The sequence below is a fragment of the Crocodylus porosus genome, unplaced genomic scaffold, assembly GCF_001723895.1.
Source record: "Crocodylus porosus isolate Cpor-Errol unplaced genomic scaffold, CroPor_comp1, whole genome shotgun sequence".
NCBI classification, from domain to species: domain Eukaryota; kingdom Metazoa; phylum Chordata; order Crocodylia; family Crocodylidae; genus Crocodylus; species Crocodylus porosus.
In genome coordinates, this window is record NW_017728949.1 from 20,654,648 (window position 1) to 20,677,923 (window position 23,276).

The window sequence follows — 23,276 nt, forward strand, 5'->3', positions numbered from 1 at the left end:
CCGGCCGGCAGGGGGCGCGGCGTGGCGAGGGGCTGCGCCTGAGCTGGGCCGCAGCGCCACGCGCCGGGTCAGGCGGGCTCCTCGGTGAGTGGCTGGTGCTGGGGCGGGTGACACCGCGGGCTCCCCGGGCCGGGCCTGGGCGGAGCAGAGCCCGCACTACAGGCCCCAAGGGGTTCCTGCCCGCCGCCTCCCCACGCCGTTGGTGCCCGTGCAAGTGCCCTGGCAGCTTCGGCTGGGACTGAGGGGCCGCCTGAGGCGCCCGCGGCGGGCAGCGCGGGTAGGAACTGCTGCTGCTTCCTCCGTCCTGGACACTCACATGGCAGGATATTAATGATAATATTATTATTATTTCAGATATGGTTTTGAACAAGTCTCCGAGCTTATTTTTGCCAGTTTCTGTGATAGGTTTCATCTCTGGCTCTGCTTCTCCCGCTCGGAGGAACCCTTGGATTTCCTCCACTGTCTCAAGCGGATGGATTTTATTTCTTTATTCGTGCTCTCTCCCCCCATTGCTGGTACTTTGTTGTCGCTTGGTACATGCACTAACTTTGGGACAGTTGTAATCCAGGCATAAGCTACCTGCCAAGCCTTCTAAGGGCCCCAGCCTGTCAAAGACCTGTGCACATTATTAAATTAAGTTATTTTGGTAGTTTCACTGCAGCCATTCTTTGCAGGGGTGAATTTTACATGTGGGCAGCACTGACCTCCCCCACCAGTTGGGCTTACTAGCTGATTTGTGATTGCATGTGCCTGAGCGTATAGCTGAAGAATTCAGGGGTGTTGGTTGTAGCCATGTTGGTCTAAGACAGGGGTGGGCAATTATTTTGGGCAGAGGGACGCTTAGCCAGTACAGGTGGGGGGCAGCGCACAGCCCTGACGCCTGCTCCCCAGCAGGGAAAAGGCTGGTCTGGAGCGTGGGGAAAAGCCGCCCCTCACGTGCCCCAGGGCCAGCGCTCCCCTTAGCCCCTTTGATTCACTTATATTTTGTGGTTCTACAAATGGCAGCCCCACAAAGTAAGTGAGGCCAGTTAAGTTGCTGTTTTTCTCCCCTTAAAATAACAAGCTGATCCTTAAACACAATTTAGCCATTTTCATTAAATGGGGGGCGGGACGGGTGGGCCCTGCTGTTGCAGGAGCCCGCCAGGGATTCCCCTGGGTCCTACTGCCTCTGTCTCCTGTCATTTTTGATGGGAACCAAGGGCACATAAATATTAATTTTCTGAATATTTTAGAGGCCAGATAGAATGGTCTAAGGACACAGGCAGATGTGGTTCTTTGGGTAAATGTGATGTCTTTTATTAGACCAGCTAAATAGTTGGAAAAATTGTTCATAGATTCATAGCTGTTAGGGGCTGGAAGGGACCTCACAAGATCATCAGGTCCAGCCCTCCTACACTTGTGCAAGAAAGACTGCTGGGGATATACGACCCCAGCAAGGTGCACATCCAGTCGTTTTTTGAAGATCAAGGTAGGTGATTTTACCACCTCTGGGAGGAGTCTGTTCCAGACCCTGGACACTCAAACCATAAAGACATTTTTCCTTATGTCCAATCTGAAGTGATCTAGCAGTTTGTGTCCATTGTTCCTTGTCTTTCCCTGGGGTGCCTTGGTGAAGAGATGCTCCCCCAGGCCCTGATGTACATCCCTTATATATTTATAGGCTGCCACCAAGTCCCCTCTGTCTTCTCTTCACCAGGCTGGACACTCCCAGGTCATTCAGCCTCTCCTTGTATGGCCTGCTCTCCAGACCTCTAATCATACATATGGCCCTCCTTTGGACCCCCTCAACTCTCCCAGAACTGGATGCAGTACTCCAGTGCAGTACTCCAGCTGTTCTTTGCAAGCTTTCAGGTACAAGCCTGAAGAAAGGTGTTTGTAACCCCAAAGCTTGCAAAGAACAATTTTTCCAACTATTTACTTGATCTAATAAAAAAGTATCACATTTACACAAAGAACCTCATCTAGCTGAAGAATGTGAGGTGGTGAGTAGTGACAGATTCAGAGTGCTGTCTGCATCGCTGAGTTCGCAGGGCATTATACAAAGCTGGATAGCATGTCTGAAAGGGGATGGTGATTTTCGAATGGTGCAGCTGGACAGTTCTAGTGTTCCAGGGAGTGTTATAGGCCCTAGGTTAAATTGATGAATGCTTCATGTAGAGAAGGCCTTAATATAGCTTTTGGTGATCCAGGTTCAGATCCGGGCATGCTGCTTGAGCATTGGGGCTGAAGGATGGTCAGGGAGTCTCTGTATTTAGCTACTTTAATCATCAAGGGCCTGTTGGGTGCTGACTGTCTCTATGCCATATCCAGCACTCCAGTGGCATAAAGTGTCTATCAACTGACTTCCTCCCTTTTGTCTTGGGGCAGGTGCGATCAAGAATTCGCAAGGTGAGGATTTCCTAACACCTCCAGTCGGCAGTGCCATTTGGATTAGGTCCTAAATATAGGGTGAGTAAATACTTTGCTGTTCTGCTGTTTACATTACTCAGAATTTTCACTTCAGGTGGCAGTTGTTCACTTGACCCTTAATTTCATCTCTAAGCACAACCAGAGTCATTGGGCTGCAGCTCAGGGATCTGGTTTGGAAAAGGAATCTGTCAGTGCAGGCAACAGAGGAGCTGGAGCTACCCAGCCTTGGGATAGCTTCCATCCTCCCTGTGGCACTGCCTGTGCTGGGGAGTGTTGGTGGCTTTGTGCAGTGCCAATCTGATAGTGGGCCCATAAAAGGCTGGAGCTGGGTGTTGTTGTATGTTCCTATCTGCAAGGCCCTCACTCTGTTGGGAAGGCTGGGTCTGCCCTTTAATGAAAAATAAAGTGATAATTGTCACTGATTTTTTTTCTGTTTATTTGGGTAGAGGTCACATGCCTGTCTATCAGGGGATGCATGGTGCTTATCCCTATGATGGCTGAGCATCTTAGAAGGACGTAAGTGAGGCAAATTGTTGGGTGGCTCTTCCCTCATACCTTTCAATGCAGCACGGGGCATTTGGGGTTGTGTGAGTAATCTGTAGTCATGTATAATGTGATTTGAGCACAAAGTATTGGATGTGCTTAGTCAAAGGACAAATGGTAATTAAAAAATAAATTGAACTGAAGTGGCAGTGAAAATGAGCCTAGGGCCTCTGGCTGGCAGCATGGTTTCATCTGTCAGTTCTGCAGTAACTCTGATCCTGCAAATGCTTATATACCCATCATTTTATTTACTGGAGTAGTGCTATGGCTGCCACTAAGACTGGCCAAAGATTTCTTGCAGCGTAGAAGACTTTAGTCATATTTAGTAAGTGCTATCCTCCAAGATGTGCCATCTGCCAGCTCTTTGCTTTTTTCCTTTGTTCACCCAGGTTTCTTTCATGAATATTCCTGTGACCCTATGGAAGAGTGTGACAGGGTTTGAGATTTACCCATTATCTGGGGAGGTGGGACTCTGGATAGGGCTGAGATTGATGGGCCAGTGAGAGCAAGGAAGCTTGGAGTGTTTTTCCTTGCATTGCACCTGTTTGGACAGGGGGGCTGCAATCACCTGCTCTGGGGCTGAGGTTGTTAGTCTTGCTATTCACTGAAACAACATACTGGAATCCATCATTTATCCTGGGCTAATGCATTCTGGAGCAGTCTAGGAATTTTAAGAAGACTGTTTCTGTTCATGCTTAACCTGGAACTATAGGATTGTCTACAAGGAGAGCTGCTGTTTAAATGAACCTACAGCTATCAAATGCATTAGTTCAATTAGTGCAAATGGTAGTGTGGGCATTTTGATTTTTGTTTAAGTCAGTTAGGAACAAATGTAAACTAAATTAAAATAAAGCTGCCCTTAAATTGAAATCAGAATATCCATTTAAACTTCATACAGTTTTTTTTTCCTTAGTAACTGCTGTAAAAGGAGTGTCCTGTGGGGAAATAGCACAGTATCAACACAGAGATTTGATAGGGGAAGTACTACAAACAAGCTGGGATATTTACAAAATACCAGACCACAGGAGCAAAGGTTGTGTAGAGCTTTATGCTTCAGCCACCCCACTGTTATCTGATCCCCATATAAACCAGATCCACTTACAGGCCCTCATAAATTCAAGCCAGGACTACAAACACAGGAGACAACGTCAGGGGAACATCATCAGCACCATCCTCCTGTCTCTGTGAACCTCTGAGCATGAAGTTGCCCTCACTTTGTGTGCTGTTTCTCCATGGGAAGACAGTCATTTTTTTCTTCATTGTCACTGAATGGTTTTACAGGTGCTCTATGAAAGAACAAGGACTTTATCTAAACTTCAGGGCCAGACCCTACAGTAGGGGGGCTGGGGCTTTGGGGAGGGACTTCTCATGGTTCTGTGTCAAGGCCTTTTGTGCATCCTTTGAATGTGGATATGTGGAGGTGGATATGAAGACGAGCATATCAGAGGGTGGTCTTTTTCATTTTTCACCCTGGGGTAACTAACACATGTCAGTTATTGGCAGGGAAAATCTTGGTGGCAGTATATTTTACTGCCTGGTAAACTCAACCTTGTGCCCACACCTAGCAGTGACCTTGGGAAATTTTTTTTTTTAACTGAGGATAGCAGGCACAGGTTGTTCACCTCATGTTAAAAAACAGAATTATTTTTGCAGTGAGGACAAAGCTTGGCTCTTGCATGCAGGCAGTGGTAGGCTGAAGCATGCCCAGGTTTCCCTCCTAATTACTCTGAGAGATGCACGATGACTTCTCAGAGGATACCTCTCTCAAATGCACACAAATAAAAGATCTTGAATCATAGAAGGGCAAACTAGGAGAGGGAGTGGGGTGCATCTTCTTAAGGACGTGATCTTACTGTTGTACTTCTGGTTAGAAATGAGGTAGGGAGCAAGCTTTATATTGGGCTCCTTGGACACGTGTATTATGAAACACGCTTTAATGATATGATTTCATACTATTGAGGCTCATGCTCTAGTCCTGCAGTGGTGTCCCTGCACGATTGAGCAAACAGCCCCAGGTATGTTACATGGATGAGTTTCTGCTTATGGGACAGCAGGTTCATTCTCAGCTGCTAATATAATTGTGTTTAAACTGGGACTGAAGGGTTTTACGTCCTTGAGATTGCAGGGCCTGAAAAGATAAAGGACCGTTTGGTCCCTCTGAAACTAGAGTCCCATCACAGAATACATGTGTCTTCCCCTGAACATCCTTAGACTAGACTGTAGTGCTCTGAGCAGCTATTTGGCAGGTATATGTAAAATTAACTGTTCAATGAGAAGATACAGAAGAAACTCCTTTCATTTTTCAGTTTCTTATAGCTTGAGAGCCCTTTTTTGCTTCATGTAAACAAGTCATTAATTGTTAATTTCAGATAAACTTGTTAATTGGATAAATGCATGCTCCAAGGGAGTTTACAGCCTTTTTTTATCAGTCCAGAGACTATGCACTTAAACAAGCATAGTTGGTCTAAGCATGGCTTTTGAAACTGCTTGTTGTTAACATTGCCCAACATTTCCTGTTATAAGATCCTGTTTTTAAGTGCTTTTAATTGTTCCAGACTTTAGCTGTTTACACTGAAATTTTGTCTGCCCCACTGGCCGATTTTCTTTTTTCTAGGAAGTTTTCCCTTGAACAGGTAGGCAGGGAGTTTTTCTGTCTTGTGCTGTCAGTGCCTGCCTGTTTGGGCCCAGGCACTATGGAGAAGAAGGCTACTTGATTAAACACAGAGAAGACGAGAGTTGGACCTGGGTCATGGAGTCCATTGGAATAAGGTGGTGGGGAAGCATCCAGTCCTTTTCTATCAGTGGGGGAAAAGAAAGGGAAACTGAAGCTGGCATGGAGGAAGTGAAAGGCAGCAGGGGGTATAGAAGAGGTGATAGGAAGACAGTTGGATAAGGAGAGGGAGGACTGGCTAGCTAGAGAGAAAGATTGGCACAAAGAGGCAGGAGTGAAGAAGAGAGAACTAGACAGAAAGAGGTTGGAGGACATGGGGCAGAGGAGTTTGTGCCCCATAAAGTCCACTCCCTTCCAGATCCTGAATTGAATGCAGTGTCCCCAAGTCTCACCATTCCTGTGCTGTTAGCAGGTGCCTGTGGAGCCATCTGGCACTGCGTATCTGTGTCTGATTCCCCCACTCCCGTGCAGGTCCACCAAAAGGACTGCTATCAGTTATTCTGTTAGCCCAAGTAGCAGAGGTCTGTGGTCAATCGTAAGGTTATAACCCTGCTGAAGGCACGTGTGGGTGTCAGGGATTTCTTGTGTTTTCATTTTGCATTTTTGAAACGCATGGAAAAGCCCAAACTAAAATACGAGGGCCACTCGTATGATCAGGGGTCAGCAGGGCAGGCCTTATGAGGAGAGGCTACGGGACCTGAACCTGTTTAGCCTCCACAAGAGAAGGTTAAGGGGGGACCTTGTGGCCTGCTACAAACTGGTCAGGGGGGATCAGCAGGTATTGGGGGAGTCCCTGTTCCCCCGTGCGCTGCCAGGAGTGACCAGGAATAACGGTCACAAGCTGGCGGAGGGTAAGTTTAGATTAGATATTAGGAGGCGCTACTTCACAGTCAGGGCGGCTAGGGCTTGGAACCGGCTTCCAGGGGAAGTGGTGCAGGCTCCTAGCCTGGGGATTTTTAAAAGGAAGTTAGATGAGCACCTTGCCGGGGTCATCTGACCCCGGTGCTCTTTCCTGCCAAGGCAGGGGGTCGGACTAGATGATCTACCTAGGTCCCTTCCGACTCTAGCTACTATGAAACTATGAAACTATGAAACCATTTGTTTAAATGGCAAAGTTGGGGCATGCCAGATATCAAGTTGTGGAACTTTATATTGAGCTCTTTGAGCACATGCATTAAGAAACTTGCTTTAAGTACACAGTTTCATATGATTTCCCTAGAATCCTGCTTTACTTGGTGCACAGTGTAGACAGTGCTCCCTGAATAATCAGCTGTTCAATGTTTTGCTTTCCCCTCCCTGTTCAGTGTGTCCCCAGTGCCGTACTTACTGCTGCCTATCCAAACCCTGCTCTGGAGACTTGTTACACTTGCTCAGTGCAGTGCTGCTCTGTTCTCAGTGCTGCTCATCACTTCTCAAATGTTCCTGAATTTATTTTCACACCCGCATGAGGTGGGGGAGTGGTTTTATTCTTGTTTTTATAGGTAGGGAGCTTGGAGAGAGAGAAAGAAATTGTAGTCAGAGCCACTGATTTGGGTGCCCAATTTGAGATGACTGTGACTTGATTTTTCCGAATATGTGGTGTTAGATAGTGTACTCCATTTAAGTGCATAGCCCCTGGGCTGAAAGAGGGCTTTGTTCTTACCAGAGTATGCACTTATCCAAATTAAATATAAACAATGTGCATTATAAATATGCTGCCCTCTTGCTTCTCTGGTATTAGAGTTCGTGAAAGTAGCCGGCTCCCATCATTTTCAAGGGTTCTAATAGCTGCACTTTTACAGCTTCTTCCCTTTCACTGTTTCTGGCACAGTTAACCAGAGTACAGTTAGTAACTACTGTAGACAATGGGTTTGAAAGATGCCATACACCTAAGCCCATATGCAGATAACCAGCACTTGTTGTAATTTAAGGAACAGGCAGCAATTAGGATTGGCATTGTGTTATGCAGTTAAGTGAATTATGCACTTATCTGATGTGCATGCAAGTGGAGAACAGTGTGTAGAAGTTTGCATGTAAAAAGTTCTCACTGCTTTAAGCAGTAGCAGTGAATGTTCAGCCCTTCTACCAATAAAATTCTTGGGTCTCAGATTTGACAGCCAGACAGTGAGGAATGCAGAGTTAGTGACCTCCTGAGAAAAAAATACTTTAAGTGATTTGCCCAGCATCTCACACACTCTGTGGCAACAGCGGGGATAGAATCAGGTTCTTCAGGGCAGTGCTCAACCATGAGACAATCCTGTCTTTTCCTGAAATCTCTTGTCTTTCTAATTAGACACCTTCTATTTCTACATCAAATGAGATGGGTTTCCCCCAGATGACAGTCTTCAGTACGCAGCTCTAATTCAGCCCTAGAGTAAGACCATTCAGTGTACTCAGTGAAGCAGTGTCTGGAGCAGGAAATAGCAAGAAATAGCATGAGATCTTGTAATTAAAGACAGTCATAAGGCACATATGCAAGGGTGCTGAATTAAGGTCATACAAGACACCTGAAATCTGGCAATTCCTAACTTCAGATTTTGAAATTCTGATTTTCTTCTAATACAGTTCCTGTGTGTCAAATATATACTAGGGAGCGGAGGAATGTTTTAACTCTTGTCAGAGTGTAGGTGACGGTCTAAAGTCCCTTTTGCTTTACAGCTAATGTGTAACATGGATAGATCTATTTCATACATACAAATTGACTTTTAGCTGGGTTTCACGGTCTACTCTGAGCTGTCAAATGCTATTATTTATTGTGCTTGCCTACCACTCCAGCTGCCAAACTCACTAGAAGTAAAAGGGCCTGTTAAAGTTGATCTCAATTCCTTCCTCATTTTTCCTCCCTCACTCTGGGTGTGCCTCTCTGAACCATTTAGTTTCTAAGGTGCCACCCTGCCCTACCTTGATTTGCCTTCAGACTAACATGGCTAAATACCTGTAGCTGTCTTATTGGGACTGTTGTGAAGTCTATTTTGATGGACTGCAATTAGAACCAGCCTAAAGCAGAAACAAAATTGGATCTTTATAGTCCTTTAGGACAGGGGTAGCCAACCTGCAACACAAATGGCACAGGCAGCCACTGTGTGCCATGCAGCCAACTGAGAGGAAGCAGGGAACAAAAGGGTAGGAGAGAGAGCAGAAAGCAGAGCAACAGATCGGGACAGTGAGCACAGGGCAGGGGAAGGTGTCAGAGTGGCCTCTGGGAGTTTGTTAAGCTGATGTACCATTTATTTAGTTAATTCTGTGGGACTGTAAGTGTCTATAACATTTATTTTCTTCTGGCAGAAACCACTTTGCTTGCAATAAAATTAAGTAGTAACTTGAGGAAGTGAAAATTCACTTCCAAAACAAGTCAACCAACTTTTAGATTGGCAAGGTTGGGGTGTTCAGGAATTTGCTGAAAAGTAAAGATAAGTCAAAATCCAACCCTGGTAAAATAGACTTATTGGGGTTTTAGATATGTTTTGTTTAAAACACGTATCTTTCATAAATGTGGTTCCTATATCTGAAAAGGAAATGCTACAACTTTGCAGTGATAAGCAAAAGCTAACGCGCAACAAGAATGCATCTGAGGGAGAAAGTAGTGAGTATTTATATGCCATTGTTTTGTAGAGGAATTTGATCCATTGCCAAATTCTGCTTTATCCACAGAAATTCCTACAGCGCAGGCATCTATGTGTTGGAAACTATGTACAGCAAGTAAGAGACCAGCCCCACAGAGGCTCAGCCTGTCTGACAGGCTCCCGGAAAAAGACTTTCACATTCAATTACTGGAGTAGGGAGACAGAGCCATGTCTACAGAAGATGATGGCTCGACAAAACAACCAGTGGAGCCAGCACCAACTCAGCGCTGGAAACTCCAAGTATTTTACCTCTGCTTTTATGGCTTCATGACCCAGCTCAGACCTGGAGAGAGCTTCATCACCCCATACTTGTTGGGAGCTGATAAGAATTTCACAAGGGAAGAGGTGAGTTTGCCAGATGCTTGTATTCAGTGTTTGCCTCTGTAATGCCTCTGGACTCGATGATCTCCCGAGGTCCCTTCCAGCCCTGATGTCTGTGAAATCTATGAAATGAAGCAGTTACTCGAGCTCTGGAGAGCTCCATTTTCTGAATCTCTTCCGTTCAAATAAGGGTCCCAACCCTGCTAACTTTGGATTAAAACAAAGTCTTTTCTTAGTGGATGGGAGCAGAGTTAGTTGTAAGGTGAAGCAATGAGTTGGATGCAATGGAACTGCTTCCTGCTAGTAATAAAAAACAGTCCAGGAGGCACCCTCTGCAAAAGGAGCAGGAAAGGCTCAGAAACCAGAGAGAAGCTGGCTGGGGTGAAGTGAACTAAATGGTGCATTTCTGTCAGGATTGGGGAACCTGCTGCTTCACCAGCCACTGTGAAATGGCGGGTGAAACAGCACCAGAGCGAAGGTGGGCACAGAAAGCCAGTGATGTCTCTCTTATCCAGAACAGGTATGCTCTCTGCTTCTGTCTACTCCTGCACTGTAATCCAGTGACTGGCACTTGCATATTTTTGCCTGATATGTGTCATTCTTTTAAACAACTGGGCAGTGCTCTTCTCAAGCAGCAGTATTGCCTGCATCAGGTCCAAGTGAGTGGCTGAAGTTTTTTGTCCCCTGTGTTTGCTTTTTATGTGGATTGCAGTAGGACTGGTTGCAATCCAAGCTGTCTCCTTCTCACAACTAAAGAGCTCCTACAGCAAGGGCGGGCGATTATTTGGGTGGAGGGCCGCTTACTGAGTTTTGGCAAGCCATCCAGGGCTGCATGAAAGGAAGTTGGGGCAGATGAATATTAATTTTCTAATTTTTTCAGGGGCCCTGCAGTCCAGATAGAGTGGTCTGGCGGGCCGCATCTGGTCCGCAGGCCGCATTTTGCCCACCCCTGTCCTACAGCAATTGCTCTGCTGTAGCTCTTTCTTCCCCAACAGCCTTCCATCCTGTGTCAGTGCAGTTTGTGCAGCACTGCCTGGTGTCATGCTACCGCACCGGCCTCTATGCTCTTGAAGCAAGGCATTCCCAGGTTCCGCAGAGGCTACACTGTCAGATTTTTCCCTTGATAAATGGAGAAGCCATATTAAGCATAAGAAGACAAGGTTCTTTGGGTGAATCTGATGTCTTTAAATGGTTGGAAAAAAAATTTTAGCAAGCTTTTGGGTTTAAATACCCTTTGTCAAGCTGAGGAAGCCTCTGCAGTTGGTCTGTGCTCTTCCTAGATGGAATGAATAGTAAAGAAGCCAGAGGCTGGGCTGGTATGCGTGCAAGACAGACAGTCAGTAGGTGAGAGACAGGCTGGGTAGGGGTGGGGAGAGAGAAGGGGCATGAATGGAGCAGGTAAATAGTGGAGAGGTACCTGGGAAGTCGGGTGTTAGGCAGGTTATAAGTGTCATAAATCTAATATCTATATTTAGTTCATGATTTTTTGTATCCAGGAGGTTGGTGAAGTGAAGTTCTTAGGCTCATCTGTGGAAAGTGTTTTGTAAATTCCCTTTGAGGATTGGAACTGAGAGATTGGAGAGAGAGTGGTTTTCTTGTGAGAAATGTGCCCCTACAGGTAATTGGGTATTCTTGTCTTTAATAGATTTCCAGTGTGCATTCATTCTGGTGCGCAGTTGTTGTTTGGTCTCTCCTATGTATTTTCCATCAGGGCATTTGGTGCATTGGATGAGATTATATTACATTTCTCGAGGTGCAGCTGTAAGATCCGGGAATGCTGATGGCTCTGCTGTGGGGTGTAGTGACCGCTGATTGTGACATCACCCCTCCCTCGAACCCATATGGAAAATCTTCAAACAGTTGCAACCCATACTACAAGAAGACCCTGTTCTTAGAGAGATCTTCCCAGAACCGCCCATCCAGGCCTTCAAACAAGCACTGAACCTAGCTAACCTCATCACCAGAAGCAAACTTCCTCAGGCCCAGAACACACCAAATGGATCCAGACCATGTCATGATAATAAATGCAAAACCTGCCAACACATCTCCACCACCCCCACAATCATTACACCCCACAGCAGAGCCGTTAGCATTCCTGGATCTTATAGGTGCACCTCCAGAAATGTAATATATCTCATCCAATGCACCAAACCTGGCCATCCCTCTGACCGCCTAGACAGAGAGGACTCTGGGTTTAAAATGTAGTAGGTGAGCCAGTTGGGATCTAAATGAAACCCTCATCCCTGTAATAATCACACAGAGAAAGGTTTCTTAGTGATTTTTCCTGGACCATACTCATGGACCACATCTCAGTGGGTCCAGGATGAGTTTCAGATCCACTTCCCTATCTACCATACCCTTTATACAAAGTTGCCTTTAATTTCCGTTGTTTTTGTATTATGGGTATTTGGTCTAGTGAATGGAAGTGGGTCACACTCTAAGTTGGGGGTGAGCAGCTGTGGCAACTAATGAATCTGGCCGTGGGCCTAAGACAGTGCTGGTGCCTATATCAAGCTCTCTGACGGGAGGAATGAGGAAGCTTCTGTGCTTATCTTCTGAGGGAAGAATCTGAGTTATCTTATTTCCGGAGGGACCCTGTGCCAGCCATTCAGAAGAATAGCAAAGAGGCAGTAGTACCTCTTGGAAATGAGTGTCAGGTGCTGTGTGTCCACCATGAATAGTTTTGGAGGAGGATATTGCAAGCATATCCTCCCAAAAGAGCACTTCTGTGGCCAGTACTCCTCAGTACTACCTTGTGCCAAAGAATGACGGATTAATGCTGGGGCTGGGACTGGGGCATTATCCAGGTGGGATCCCAAATCCCAGCTTGGTGGGAGAGAGAAGAGAACCATGGGGGAGAGGGTACCATTTTTTCACATGAGGGCAGCGAGAAAGAGGGTTAGGACAGTGAGAGGCTGAGGTGCAGGAGCTGGAGTCTGGCACAGATCTCCACTGCAGTGCTTTCTGTTTTCTTTATCTGAATCTCCCCAGCCCAAGGGGGAATGCCCCAAGAATCCAGCTGTGAGCTGCTGTGCTTAGGGATACCTCATCTGGGCTCAGGAGGGGGCCATCAGTAGCAGTGAGGCATCTGTGCTTTTCATCCTGTTCTGTCCCATTGGTGCTGTTGCATGTCAGATCCAGATGTTAGGTGGAAGCAGTCTCAGGCCATGTGGGCAGTAGAAGTAGAAGTACTCCAGGCTGTTAGCCTGACTCAGGGTGTGAACCTACCCTGCGCTGACATGTGACATGGCTTCTGGATTCATTTCACAGCCATGTCGGTCTAAGGGCGCTGAAGTTATTTTCTTGCTTTCTATGGGAAAAACTCAACCTGGCTCAGTTAATCAGTATGGTGATGGACTAAGGCGCCTCTGCTATAATGAGGGGTAACACAGAGCGTGACGACAAAGGGGAGGCCCGTTAGTCACGCAGCCACCGTGGCTGGGATGGAGAAGATGCAACATATACTCCCCACCACTACCCCTCCTAACCCCCGTCAGCACTCCACAGAGAAGAGTGGGATCATGAGCTTCCCTAGAGCCTCTCCCAAGAGGTTATCAAAACTCTTTACGTAAAGTAGGTCATTATTATTCCTCTTTCCCTCCCTCCCACTCTCAGGATCTGGTGGTGTTAAAGCAATGTCCCAGGAGGCTTGGAGTTCACTTTCTGCTCCCTACCACGTAGTTGTCAAAGATCCAAATGAAGCACAGTGCCTGTATTCACGTGGGCTGCATGTTGTCCTGATAAGGCGAGTCCTTAGATCACCCCTGTGTAACAATAGGGATGCACCCTGTGCGCAAATGTGTTGGAGATGGAACAGAGCTCGGGCAGCTCACCATGGCCCAGAAAGGCTTGGCAGGTGTAGGTTCAGGTGCTGGGCCTCGTTCATTTTGCTTTCCTGGCCCACAGAATTTCTGGTTGGAACCAGAGGCCCTTCCTGTGTGAGAGAGGCTAGCAGGATAAATGTTGCCCTGCTCCTTTCTCTTCTGCTTTTGGCACCTACGTGAGCTGTCTGATAGTTTAACAGGGAGTCTAGGGAATCTCCTATATCCTGAAAATGGTGTTGTAGAAAGCTCTGTCCCCTGTCCCTCCTGGGGGAGACAATTCTTGTACAACAGGGACACAGTAGTTTCCTCCTTCCTCTTCTGCCAATGGGCTCTGTGCTTTCTCTTTCGTCTTAGCCTTCCTGTCAGGGTTTTGTCTCCACTCCACATGCCCTAAGGCCTGCAAAGGGGCCATCAGGGAGAGGCTTGAAGGTGCCTTGGCTTATCTCAGCAGGGCAGCAGGTCCTGAGGTTCTACAGCTGGCAGTGCCTCTCACCAGCCTGCCTTCCCCTCCACACGTATCAAGGGGTTTAGCTTGGGGGAGGATTACAGTACAGTTAGTAGAGCTAACTGCAAAACAGAATGGGCAGAAGTCGTACCTAGTTTAGCAGCACTTCTCTTTCTTTGGGGTTTAGAAATATATTGAGTCATTCCTGTGGGGGAAAATTCATCTTTATTGATGCAATAAAAACATCAAATTAAAAACTAAAAAAATAAAATTAAAAACTGCCTTTTGTGAGACTACACTAGTCATTACAGTTGGCCACATCAATTCCCATGTCTGGGGGACTACCGAACCGCCTTGCCCTTGTGATCAAAGCTGGTCACGTATTTAGGGGGGGGGCATCCTCAGAAAACTGAATAAAAGTCAAACTGTTCTTGCATAAACTTCTTTCTGTGTCAAAAGGCCAGATTTTAACTGCTATCTTTGGTTTGGAAGGCGCTGACCAGCACCAGCAGGCTCACCTCATTCTTTGGAGTGAAGATTCATAGAGACATAAGTGAACTCTTCCCTGTGTTCCCGTAAGGGTTTCTGTTTAAACCTAACCCAACTCAGTTCACTATTGAGCAGTTTGTGCTTCTCTTGATCACCTTTCCCAAGGAGATGCCCAGAACCAGTGAGTTCTGGTTGTGCAGGACTCGGAAGGTGCTGATGTACAAGGCAGCAGAGAGGTGGCACATGGGATCACTTCTTTAATGCTCCTTGCTGTATTTGTTCAGTGATGCACCCAGCCTGAGGTCGGCTGCAGTAGTCATGTAACGCATAGGCAGTTCTGCCTCCTCTCTGCCCCACTTCCCAAGAAATCAAAGTTCAGAGCTCCCAGCTGCAGTATCTTGTGTCAGCAGTTTGCTTTATGCTTTGGGGGAGGGGGAGCAGAGAAAGTTCATGCAGAGCAACCTCCCCCCAAAATAGCTAATCTCTTTTTATGAAGGACTTTTGTTAAAGCCAGAAGTTTTAGTTAACCCCTTCTGTGCTCAGGAGATGGAATGATTTCTCCAGACCTCATTCCAGCCAGAGGTAGGCCATGATGCTTCTCATTTTAGTCAGAGCTACAGCCCTACCTGCTCTGTGGGATCAGATCACAGCAGAGAAGGAGCCATTGGAGTAAAAGCGGGAGGCTAGGGGGATATGTTGCCAGCCTCAGGGCGGCAAGCCTAGAATGGTTGCTCTGACGGACTTAGGCAGAGCACCTCAATTGGAGTGGGACCCAGCCTAGGTTGGAGTGTGCCAGAAAGACACTGCACGTTTCTCAGACACCAGCTGCACAGCGGATCTAAGTACCGGCTGGCTGATCCATTCCTAAGTAAACATGGCCAAGCAAAGCCAGATCATGCTGCCTTGCTGAGGGGCAGAGGGAAGGGACTCAGTGCTGCTTCCTTTTGCTTCTTACCCACTTGTGCTTCCTGCCCTGCATTCTCCATTGCTTGGGGAGTAGAGATGAGCTCTGCAGGGCACCATAGTTGGGAGCTCTGCCCAGGAGAGGTTTTGTCCTCAGATGCCTGTGCTGTAGCTGCTGGTGCCCGTGTGCGGCATTTAGAGTGTTCTTAAACAGCTCTGGGCCACGTTGGGGAGGCACTTGTTGCCTCTTATGAGGCATATCTGGCAGAGTAACCCACAGTGCAGCTGTGGGTAGCAGCAGCCATAGTGCCTTGCAGGGGTAAGCCTGGATACACGTAGCAGGGAATGCACTGTCTGCATGGAAACAAACTGCATGTGCTTGTGTAGTCAGACCCAGGGGCTGCGGTTTTTCTGTCTCTGCAAAAAGCCCAGGCCCCAACCCCTAACAGGAAGTGCACTACAGCATGACTACTTGCACTACAAACATGCTTCACCTTCCACTGTACCAGAATCAAGCTGTGTAACTGGCTCTGGCACAAACGTTGTGAGTTGCCATTTGAGCAGCGAAGACAGAAGACTTTTGTCACCTGGTGTGCAGGTGCACTGGTCAAGGCCCCTGAAGGAGCCAGGCCCTGTTGTGCTAGGTGCTGTGTGTGCCCATTGCTGGGGTCACTGGGGTACTCAAGGCCTGAGATGGAGCATGGATTCCACAGAGCAGGTTGGTGTGTGGCACGGGAAGCTGCTACATGGCACATGACCCCAGGCACATCCATTCTGGCACCTTGGGGCACACACTGTCAGGTACACCTGGGAGTTGGGGAAGGGGGTGGAGCGGCCCCCAAGGAGGGTTGTGGCTCACCTTGTCCACACTGGCCACAAAGCTCGACTACCTCCTGTGCATGAGGATTTGCTGTTCCTGTTTGGGTGTTAGCAGAGCTGGGAAGGAAAGGGTCCCCCTGCCTTTTGCTGTCTCTCTGCTGGCTTGAAGCATGCTTTTCATTTTGCTCCAAGCTCCTTCTGTGAAGCTAAACTGTGCTGACCAGAGAAAGCTGTTTTGGGCTTTGCTGCATCCATGGTCCCCCCTGGCAAATATCCAATAACCATCGCTTACCTCTATGCAAGGGAATGAGCTTAGGCAGAGGGGCTGCCCCCATCAGAAACCAAACCAACGGAGCATGTGGCCTCCCCTTGGCTATACAGCCTACGGCCCACAAATGGGAGGTACAGAGATCCACAGGAGTGGCTGAAACAGCAGGGGCATCAAGTTAGCCCAGAGCAAACAAGACTTGGCTTTTGGTGAAACAAAAGAAGAAAAAGAAAAAAAAATGTTTTGAGGGTCAAACAAAACATTGCAGCACAAAACAACAATAACTGATTTTTGGGTTAACCTTTTCCATTAAATGTTTATTTTCAAAATGCATGTTTTGAAATGCAAAACCTATCTGTCCAAACAACAAGGGATTGGACAGATTCCTGGAGGAAAAGTGCATCAGTAGCTATTGAGCATGGGAGTTGGGGCACAGTGTCTGAATCAGAAATTCCTAGACCATAAATGCTGGAAGCTGGAAGTGGCAGGGGAACAGTGGAAAAAGCCCTGTTCACTCTCCCTTTCAACATCCACTCTGGGACGGGTGACACAAGGTGTTTTGGAACCAGCAAATAATGGAGCCAGGGCCAAGGAGTCACTGCAGTCCTATCTACATGTTTAACTGATGGGCAGCTGCTCAGCCAGCTACCAACAGTGCTAGTTAATGCACTCTGGTACGCTCTGGATGTGTTCTTTGCAGGAAGTCAGTAAGTCCAGTCGCATCAGTTGACCTCAGTTTCTCTCGACAGGAATTCTTTTATGCAGTCTCACAGGTGGAGTGTCTGCAGACAGTTAGCTTGACCCCTGATAGTCTCTGATGCACAGCTTAAATCTGGGACTTTTTTTGTCCTCTTCCTCCTGATGATTCATTCCCTGGGACAGGATAGACCTATGGTTTGCAAATATCAGTTCTGATGTTCTTAAGTGTTTTGATTTAAGTATGTCCCAGTTGTACTTTTCCAAGACTCTTGCCCTCACTCAATGCTTCAGAGAGACAGTGGTGTTTGTCCAGACTGCAGGGCCTACAGGGGCTTGCCTAGCAGGAATACAATGTCTTGTCACTGCTGTGGTGTGTGTAACTTGCTGCAAGACAGGCAATCTGTCCCCCTGGAAGAGAGGCAGAACAGTGCTCTGACTATTGGCTGTGTCCACTGCTATAAAAAGGAGCGTGGGTTTTACACTGTGGAGGTTAAGTTGATTACACTTCATGTCTCAGCTATGTGAATGGGTCTTTGCTACTTGCTGTGCTAGGGCAGAGCTGAGCCTGGGACTGCCTGACTTCCGGGGCTTGGGAACACAGAGTCCTAAGCAAAAGCGGTTGCCTGGAGCTTAGTTGAGTCCTGTGCCAAGCACCAAGACGGCTATTGAATTCCTCCAGGATAAGGGATTTTATTAAAAAGGCTCATTCATGATCATTAGGCAGTTATGACTTGTGTGCTGCTCTGCTGAGGTCCCAGAGGCCATGGTTATATATATCTTTTCCCTTCTTACTGGACTACTCAGACGTCTGAGGCCTTGAGTTCTTCTCCCCAGGCCTGTACAGACACATACATGGGTAGGCGCAAACAGATACTGGGACACTTGTGCTGTAGCATGGTCTGCAGTAGGACAAGCTCGCATCCCACACAGAGTGTGGCACGGGGCCTTGGAAGGGGGCAGCAAGCAGGGGGAGAGTGATTGAGGCACATTGGTTCAAGGATATTTGTGGATAGCAGGGTTCTTTGGGGCCCAGGAGGAATAGGAGCAACCTGAACCTGATGAGCAGGGAACGTGGCAGTCAGGAAGGCCCAAGCAAAATGGGGCAGAGTGGCGGGAGCCTGGCTGGAGGGCCACGACTTTTGCTCACATCCCCATGCAGAGAGGGAGTCTGGTACCTTCTGTGGGGCCATTGCTGTCAAGGATGATGGCAGTGCTGGGAGGCAGAGGTTTGATCTGGTGGTGGTAGGCAGAGAGGGAGGTGTGCTAATGGCCTACTATAGAGACAGGCAGGCAGTGCAGAAGGTAAGGGGCTCCCCAAAGCTTTTGGCATGAGCTGAGTTATCCCATCACTGCCCCAGAGCCACTGTGTTGCCCTACCTCATGGGGAGTACTGTCTTGCTGTCCCTCCTGTTGTCTTCCTGCTGCCAGAGTCTGAAGGAGGTGGGCAGGCTGGGGGTTGTGGTGTGTGAGCTGGGCTGTGAAGTATTTGTGTCCCCAGGGACTGGCCCAGGGCTGACTGGTGTTCTCAGGCTGTCTTTGTAGTCAGCACCACATCAGTCTTCATTTTCATGCCTACAAGGTGTGTTCTGTCTGTTGATGCCTTGGATTTCAAGTACAGTAGCACCCTGGCAACCATTTGGGCAGGTAATTAATACTTATTCCCAGACTGCCAAGCTCCTGTATCAGTCAACAGTTGCTGCTGCCTTGATCCCATATGATCTGTGCTCTATAGACAGCCCAGAGCTCATGCTCTAAGCCTTTGGCTGGGCTGCATAGCACCATTGTGCATGGTGTGGTGTGGTGCTCTTTATTCAGAAGCCATTGCTATGTTTTGGTCCTGGAATGCATGGTAAGAAGCATCCTGGGTTCTAGGTGTAGCAGCAGGAGCACTTCAGTTGAGAGCAGTACTCAGGAGGGTGCAGGATGAACCCATCCAAGGACTAGGGATGCTGAAGGTGAGGTAGTTGAACACTTCCCACCAGCCTGGCCTCTGCCCATGGCTCAGCAACCTAAAGGAGGAGTGCCACCTCCAGAGCTTGCCCCCAAATGCCAGCACCTCTGTGCTCACAGCAATAAGCACAGTGCTCTCCTCCCCTGTGCCTCTGCAGCATGGTGGCTGCTCTCTTGCTGACTTGGTTGCCTTGCAGGTGACTAATGAGATCACTCCAGTCCTGTCGTACTCCTACATGGTGGTGCTGGTGCCCATCTTTCTGCTGACGGACTACCTGCGCTACAAGCCGGTGCTGATGCTCCAGAGCCTGAGCTACATCTCCATTTGGCTGATCCTGATCTTCGGCACCAGCATCATCGCTATGCAGTTCATGGAGTTATTCTATAGCATCACCATGGCAGCCCGTGTGGCCTATTCTTCTTACATTTTCTCTCTGGTCACCCCGTCACTCTATCAGCGTATGGCTAGCTACTCCAGGTCTGCTGTGTTGATGGGCGTCTTCACCAGCTCAGTGCTGGGGCAGCTCTGTGTCACAGTTGGTGGGGTACCCTTCATGACACTGAACTATATCTCCCTGGGCTTCACGGTCTTTGGGTTCTTCATAACACTGTTCCTGGAGCGGCCTAGGCGGAGTCTCTTCTTCAACAGGGCTGAGCCAGTGTGTAATGGCACTTCCCCTTCAGAGCTGGACAAGATGAGCCCAGATAACTACAAGCACACCACATGCCTGCCTTCCTACTGGCGTGATGCCGCCCTCTGCCGCATGCTGCGGGAGCTGGGGACAATTGTCCAGCAGCCCCAGCTGCGGCTTTGGTCATTCTGGTGGATATTCAACTCTGCCGGCTACTACCTGATGCTGTATTATGTGCAGATTTTGTGGGATGTTGTTTATCCAGCCAAAGATAACCGGAAAGTCTACAATGGCGGGGTGGATGCTGCCTCAACATTACTTGGTACGTGCACCTTTTGGCTTCCAGGCTTTTCTGTTGTCCTTCTGCTCCAAGCAACAGCAGGTTGTCTCCATCTGAGCTACCTGAAGTGCAGTCCATCTGCAGAAGAGTTGTCTTTAGAGGGGCCTGCGGGGAGGGCGTTGGGAAGCGCATCCCCAAGTGGCCAGTCCTGCCCTGGGCTCTAATCCCTCAGGAATGTGTTACAGCAGCTTCCCCGTGCTCTGACAAAGCCCAGAAGCCCAGATTAGTTCCCAGCTGGACAGAAGCCATTGCACCAAGGCTCACAACTCAGCACTGCAGCAGACCCACCTCCGGCAGGTCTCAGATCTGAATGGCAAAGGTGAGGCCCTAGGAGCAGTGGCAGAGTGAGGGCCTCCCCCTGGGAGAAGAGTGGTTTAAGAATGGCACAGTTCACCCTCCCCTTGTCCTTTCTCAATTGATTCAAGCAAAGCTGAAATGAGCCTCGTTTTAAACCTGTTTCTGTCCTAGTCATATAGTTGTAGTCATGGGCACCTGTCAGACCGTGGCTCTTCATCGTCATACAAAGGCTTTGCACCAAGTTAAGTAGGTGGCTTTGAAATCCTCCCCTGTAGTGAAACAAGTGCCACTATCCTGCACTAAGCTGAAAGATCCCAGCAGTGTGGCAACTCCCACAGCCTGCACCCAGGTCAAATCTGTTAGTCCCCATTTGCAGGAGCACTAAACTCCTTGTTCCATTCATTGAGCAGTTTGAGAGATCTGTAGCTCCTTGCACTTGGCCAGACTGGACATGCCCAGTAGCTCAGGGCCATGCTGCCGTGCACCACAGTTAGTAACTCAACCCCATCTGTTGCCAGGGTTTGAGGATCATTTTGTGGAGAGCTGAGGTGTAGCTGACCTGAGCCAGGCACAGTGGCAGGCAAGAAGAAGCACTTATCTGAGGAAGAGTCCTCGGCCACTACACCTCTATCCAGGGAGTCTTTGAGGGGAAAGCTGCTGGCTTCATAGTCTTTGTGGCTCTTGACTCTTGGTAATCATGCTGCCAGGCTGGACTCAGCAGGCTTTTGCCCTGAAAGTGGCTGCAAGAGAGTCAGCAAGCAGCTCGGCATCTGGAGAACCTGGAGAGGGTCCAGAGGAGGCCACTCATATGGTTGAGGGCCTCTGTGGCCAGCCCTGTGAGAAGAGGCTGAGGGACCTGAATCTCTTCAGTCTCCGCAAGAGGAGACTGAGGGGGGATCTTGTGGCTGCCTACAACCTTATCAGGGGCCACCAGCAGGGACTCGGGGAAAGTCTGTTCACCAGGGCCCCCCTTGGGGTCACCAGAACAATGGCCACAAGCTGAGGGAAAGTAGGTTTAAGTTAGATATTAGGAAGAACTACTTCACTGTAAGGGTGGCCAGAGCCTGGAATAGGCTTCCCAGAGAGGTGGTGCTCTCACCTTCCCTGGAGAGCTTCAGAAGGAGACTGGATAGGCACCTGGCTGGGGTCTGCCACCCCCAGTGCTCATTCCTGCCCATGGCAGGGGGTCAGACTAGATGATCTGTCCAGGTCCCTTCCGACTCATTGATTCTATGATCTGTCCTGCCTCCACTGTTGAAGGCTGCTGCCTGCAGCTGCCAGCTAAACACAGTTACATTTTAAAGGCAGAGCTTGGTGGCCCTGCCATGTAATCCCTGAATAGGGCAGGGTTGCTAGGTGAGACCCATTACAAATGTACCTTGACACTGTGCTTTTAAGGGCAGAGAGCTGCTCATGCTGCAGGGGAAGCAGGTTATTACTAGTGCACAGTGGTGCATTTCGGCTGCTGTTTGGGCCAGGTTGTGTTATCTCTGGCTCTCTGCTAGTGACTCCAGCATGATTATCCTTTGAAACACCCCAGGGCAAAGGGTAGCCAGGCAAGACACTCAGCAGTACAGGTGCCACTGTGGGCAGTGCAGCATTACCCTGCTTTGTCTTCCTAGGTGCCATTGCATCCTTTGCTGCCGGCTTTGTGAAGATCCGCTGGAAGCTGTGGTCAGAGCTGGTGATTGGTACTGTGACAGCAGTCCAGGCAGGGCTTCTCCTGCTGATGACCTCCACCAGTAACATCTGGCTGTGCTACGTGGCATATGTGCTGTTCAGGGGCTCCTATCAGTTCCTGGTTCCCTTAGCAATGTGAGTACCTCCTGCTTGGAGATTCCTGCTCTGGACATTGTAGGCTGGCTCCCTGACTGGTAACATGGGCACAGTTGCATTATCCTGGCTGCAACTGGTTTTGGTTAGCATGTAAGCATCCTAAATGCTGCCTGAAGGGCAGTCTTGGAGTACAGAGAGAGAGCACTGGAGCTGTACTTAGGGACTTGGCCTCCTGTGAAAAGGCAGGGCTGAAACAGCAAGTACAGACCAGGTTTTCCAACAGAGCGCTCTATATTTAAGGGGGTGCTGCTAGCATCACATGTTACACGTCAGCATCAGTGCCAGGAAGGCTGGCTGATACAGGGGGTGAGCATCAGTCCCTTTACACACGAGGAGGGACAGTTTCCATTTATGCAGTCAGACAGGTGTGAGCCTAGCCCTCCAGCAAATCAGAAGGGCTCAGTACTCAGACCAGAAAATGGGATATTCCAGTGCGCTTGACTAGGCCATGCAGCCTCAGCTTGGCTAGGCTGAAAGTTGGGGAGTATTTTTATGAGAATACTTTTGCCTGAATCAGCTGAATTAATGTTCTGCCTCCCCCCATGCCCCCATCTCTCTCATACAAGATTCCAGATTGCCACCTCCCTCTCCAAGGAGCTCTGTGCCCTTGTGTTTGGCATCAACACCTTCTTTGCCACCATTCTGAAGACCATTATAACCATTATCATAGCAGATAAGAGAGGCCTGGGCCTGTCCGTGCATCCTCAGGTAAGGTCACAGGGTCAGAGGGGCATTGTCTGTAGGAGCTGGGTAGGGAAGCACAAGCTCATGGCTGCTAGGTGGGCGTACTTGAGCTAGATGGAACAGCCAAGCCTTGAACCCTGGGGCAGGCTGCTTTGTAGCTGGGCAGGAGAAAGGAAAGCAGGTCAGTCGGAGCATGGGACTTGAGGGGAGGGGAGGCTGTCCTGCATTGCCCAGCCTGTTTACTCCTGAGCTTTGCTTATGGAGAGCTGAGGCCAGGCTGGTTATCCTGCTTCCCCTGTGGCCATTGCTTGTAGTCATACAGCCACCACCCGAATGGAAGCGTGTAGCTGTGGGCCAGGTGAAATAGCTGAAACCCTTGGGTCCCAGGCTTGGCTTCTGCCTGTTCCTCCCCACTGCTGTGGCAACTCTCATAAGCAGCATCCTATCTCTTCCCTTGCCCATTTGCTTCCAGAGCCGACATTTGCCTGTGCTTGGCCTCTTTGCACAGGGGTGCTTGGGCAGAGTGTGTGCTAGGCCCTGTCAG

General features: G+C 48.7%; 1 protein-coding gene across 3 annotated transcripts in view; it reads left to right on the forward strand.

Moving 5' to 3' along the window:
• Positions 1-37: 37 nt before the first annotated feature.
• Positions 38-23,276, forward strand: part of SLC19A1 (solute carrier family 19 member 1) — a 26,431-nt gene continuing 3,192 nt past the window's right edge. Inside the window, exons 1-6 of one of the 3 annotated variants that reach the window (XM_019553639.1) lie at positions 38-84; positions 2,368-2,448; positions 9,254-9,570; positions 19,141-19,897; positions 21,835-22,027; positions 22,615-22,756. In XM_019553639.1, the coding sequence (XP_019409184.1) occupies positions 9,394-9,570; positions 19,141-19,897; positions 21,835-22,027; positions 22,615-22,756 (1,269 nt within the window). In that variant the 5' untranslated portion in view covers positions 38-84; positions 2,368-2,448; positions 9,254-9,393. Of the gene's footprint in view, positions 85-149; positions 278-2,367; positions 2,449-9,253; positions 9,571-19,140; positions 19,898-21,834; positions 22,028-22,614; positions 22,757-23,276 lie in introns of those variants that run through there. The other 2 variants (XM_019553638.1, XM_019553640.1) reach the window with 2 other exon arrangements.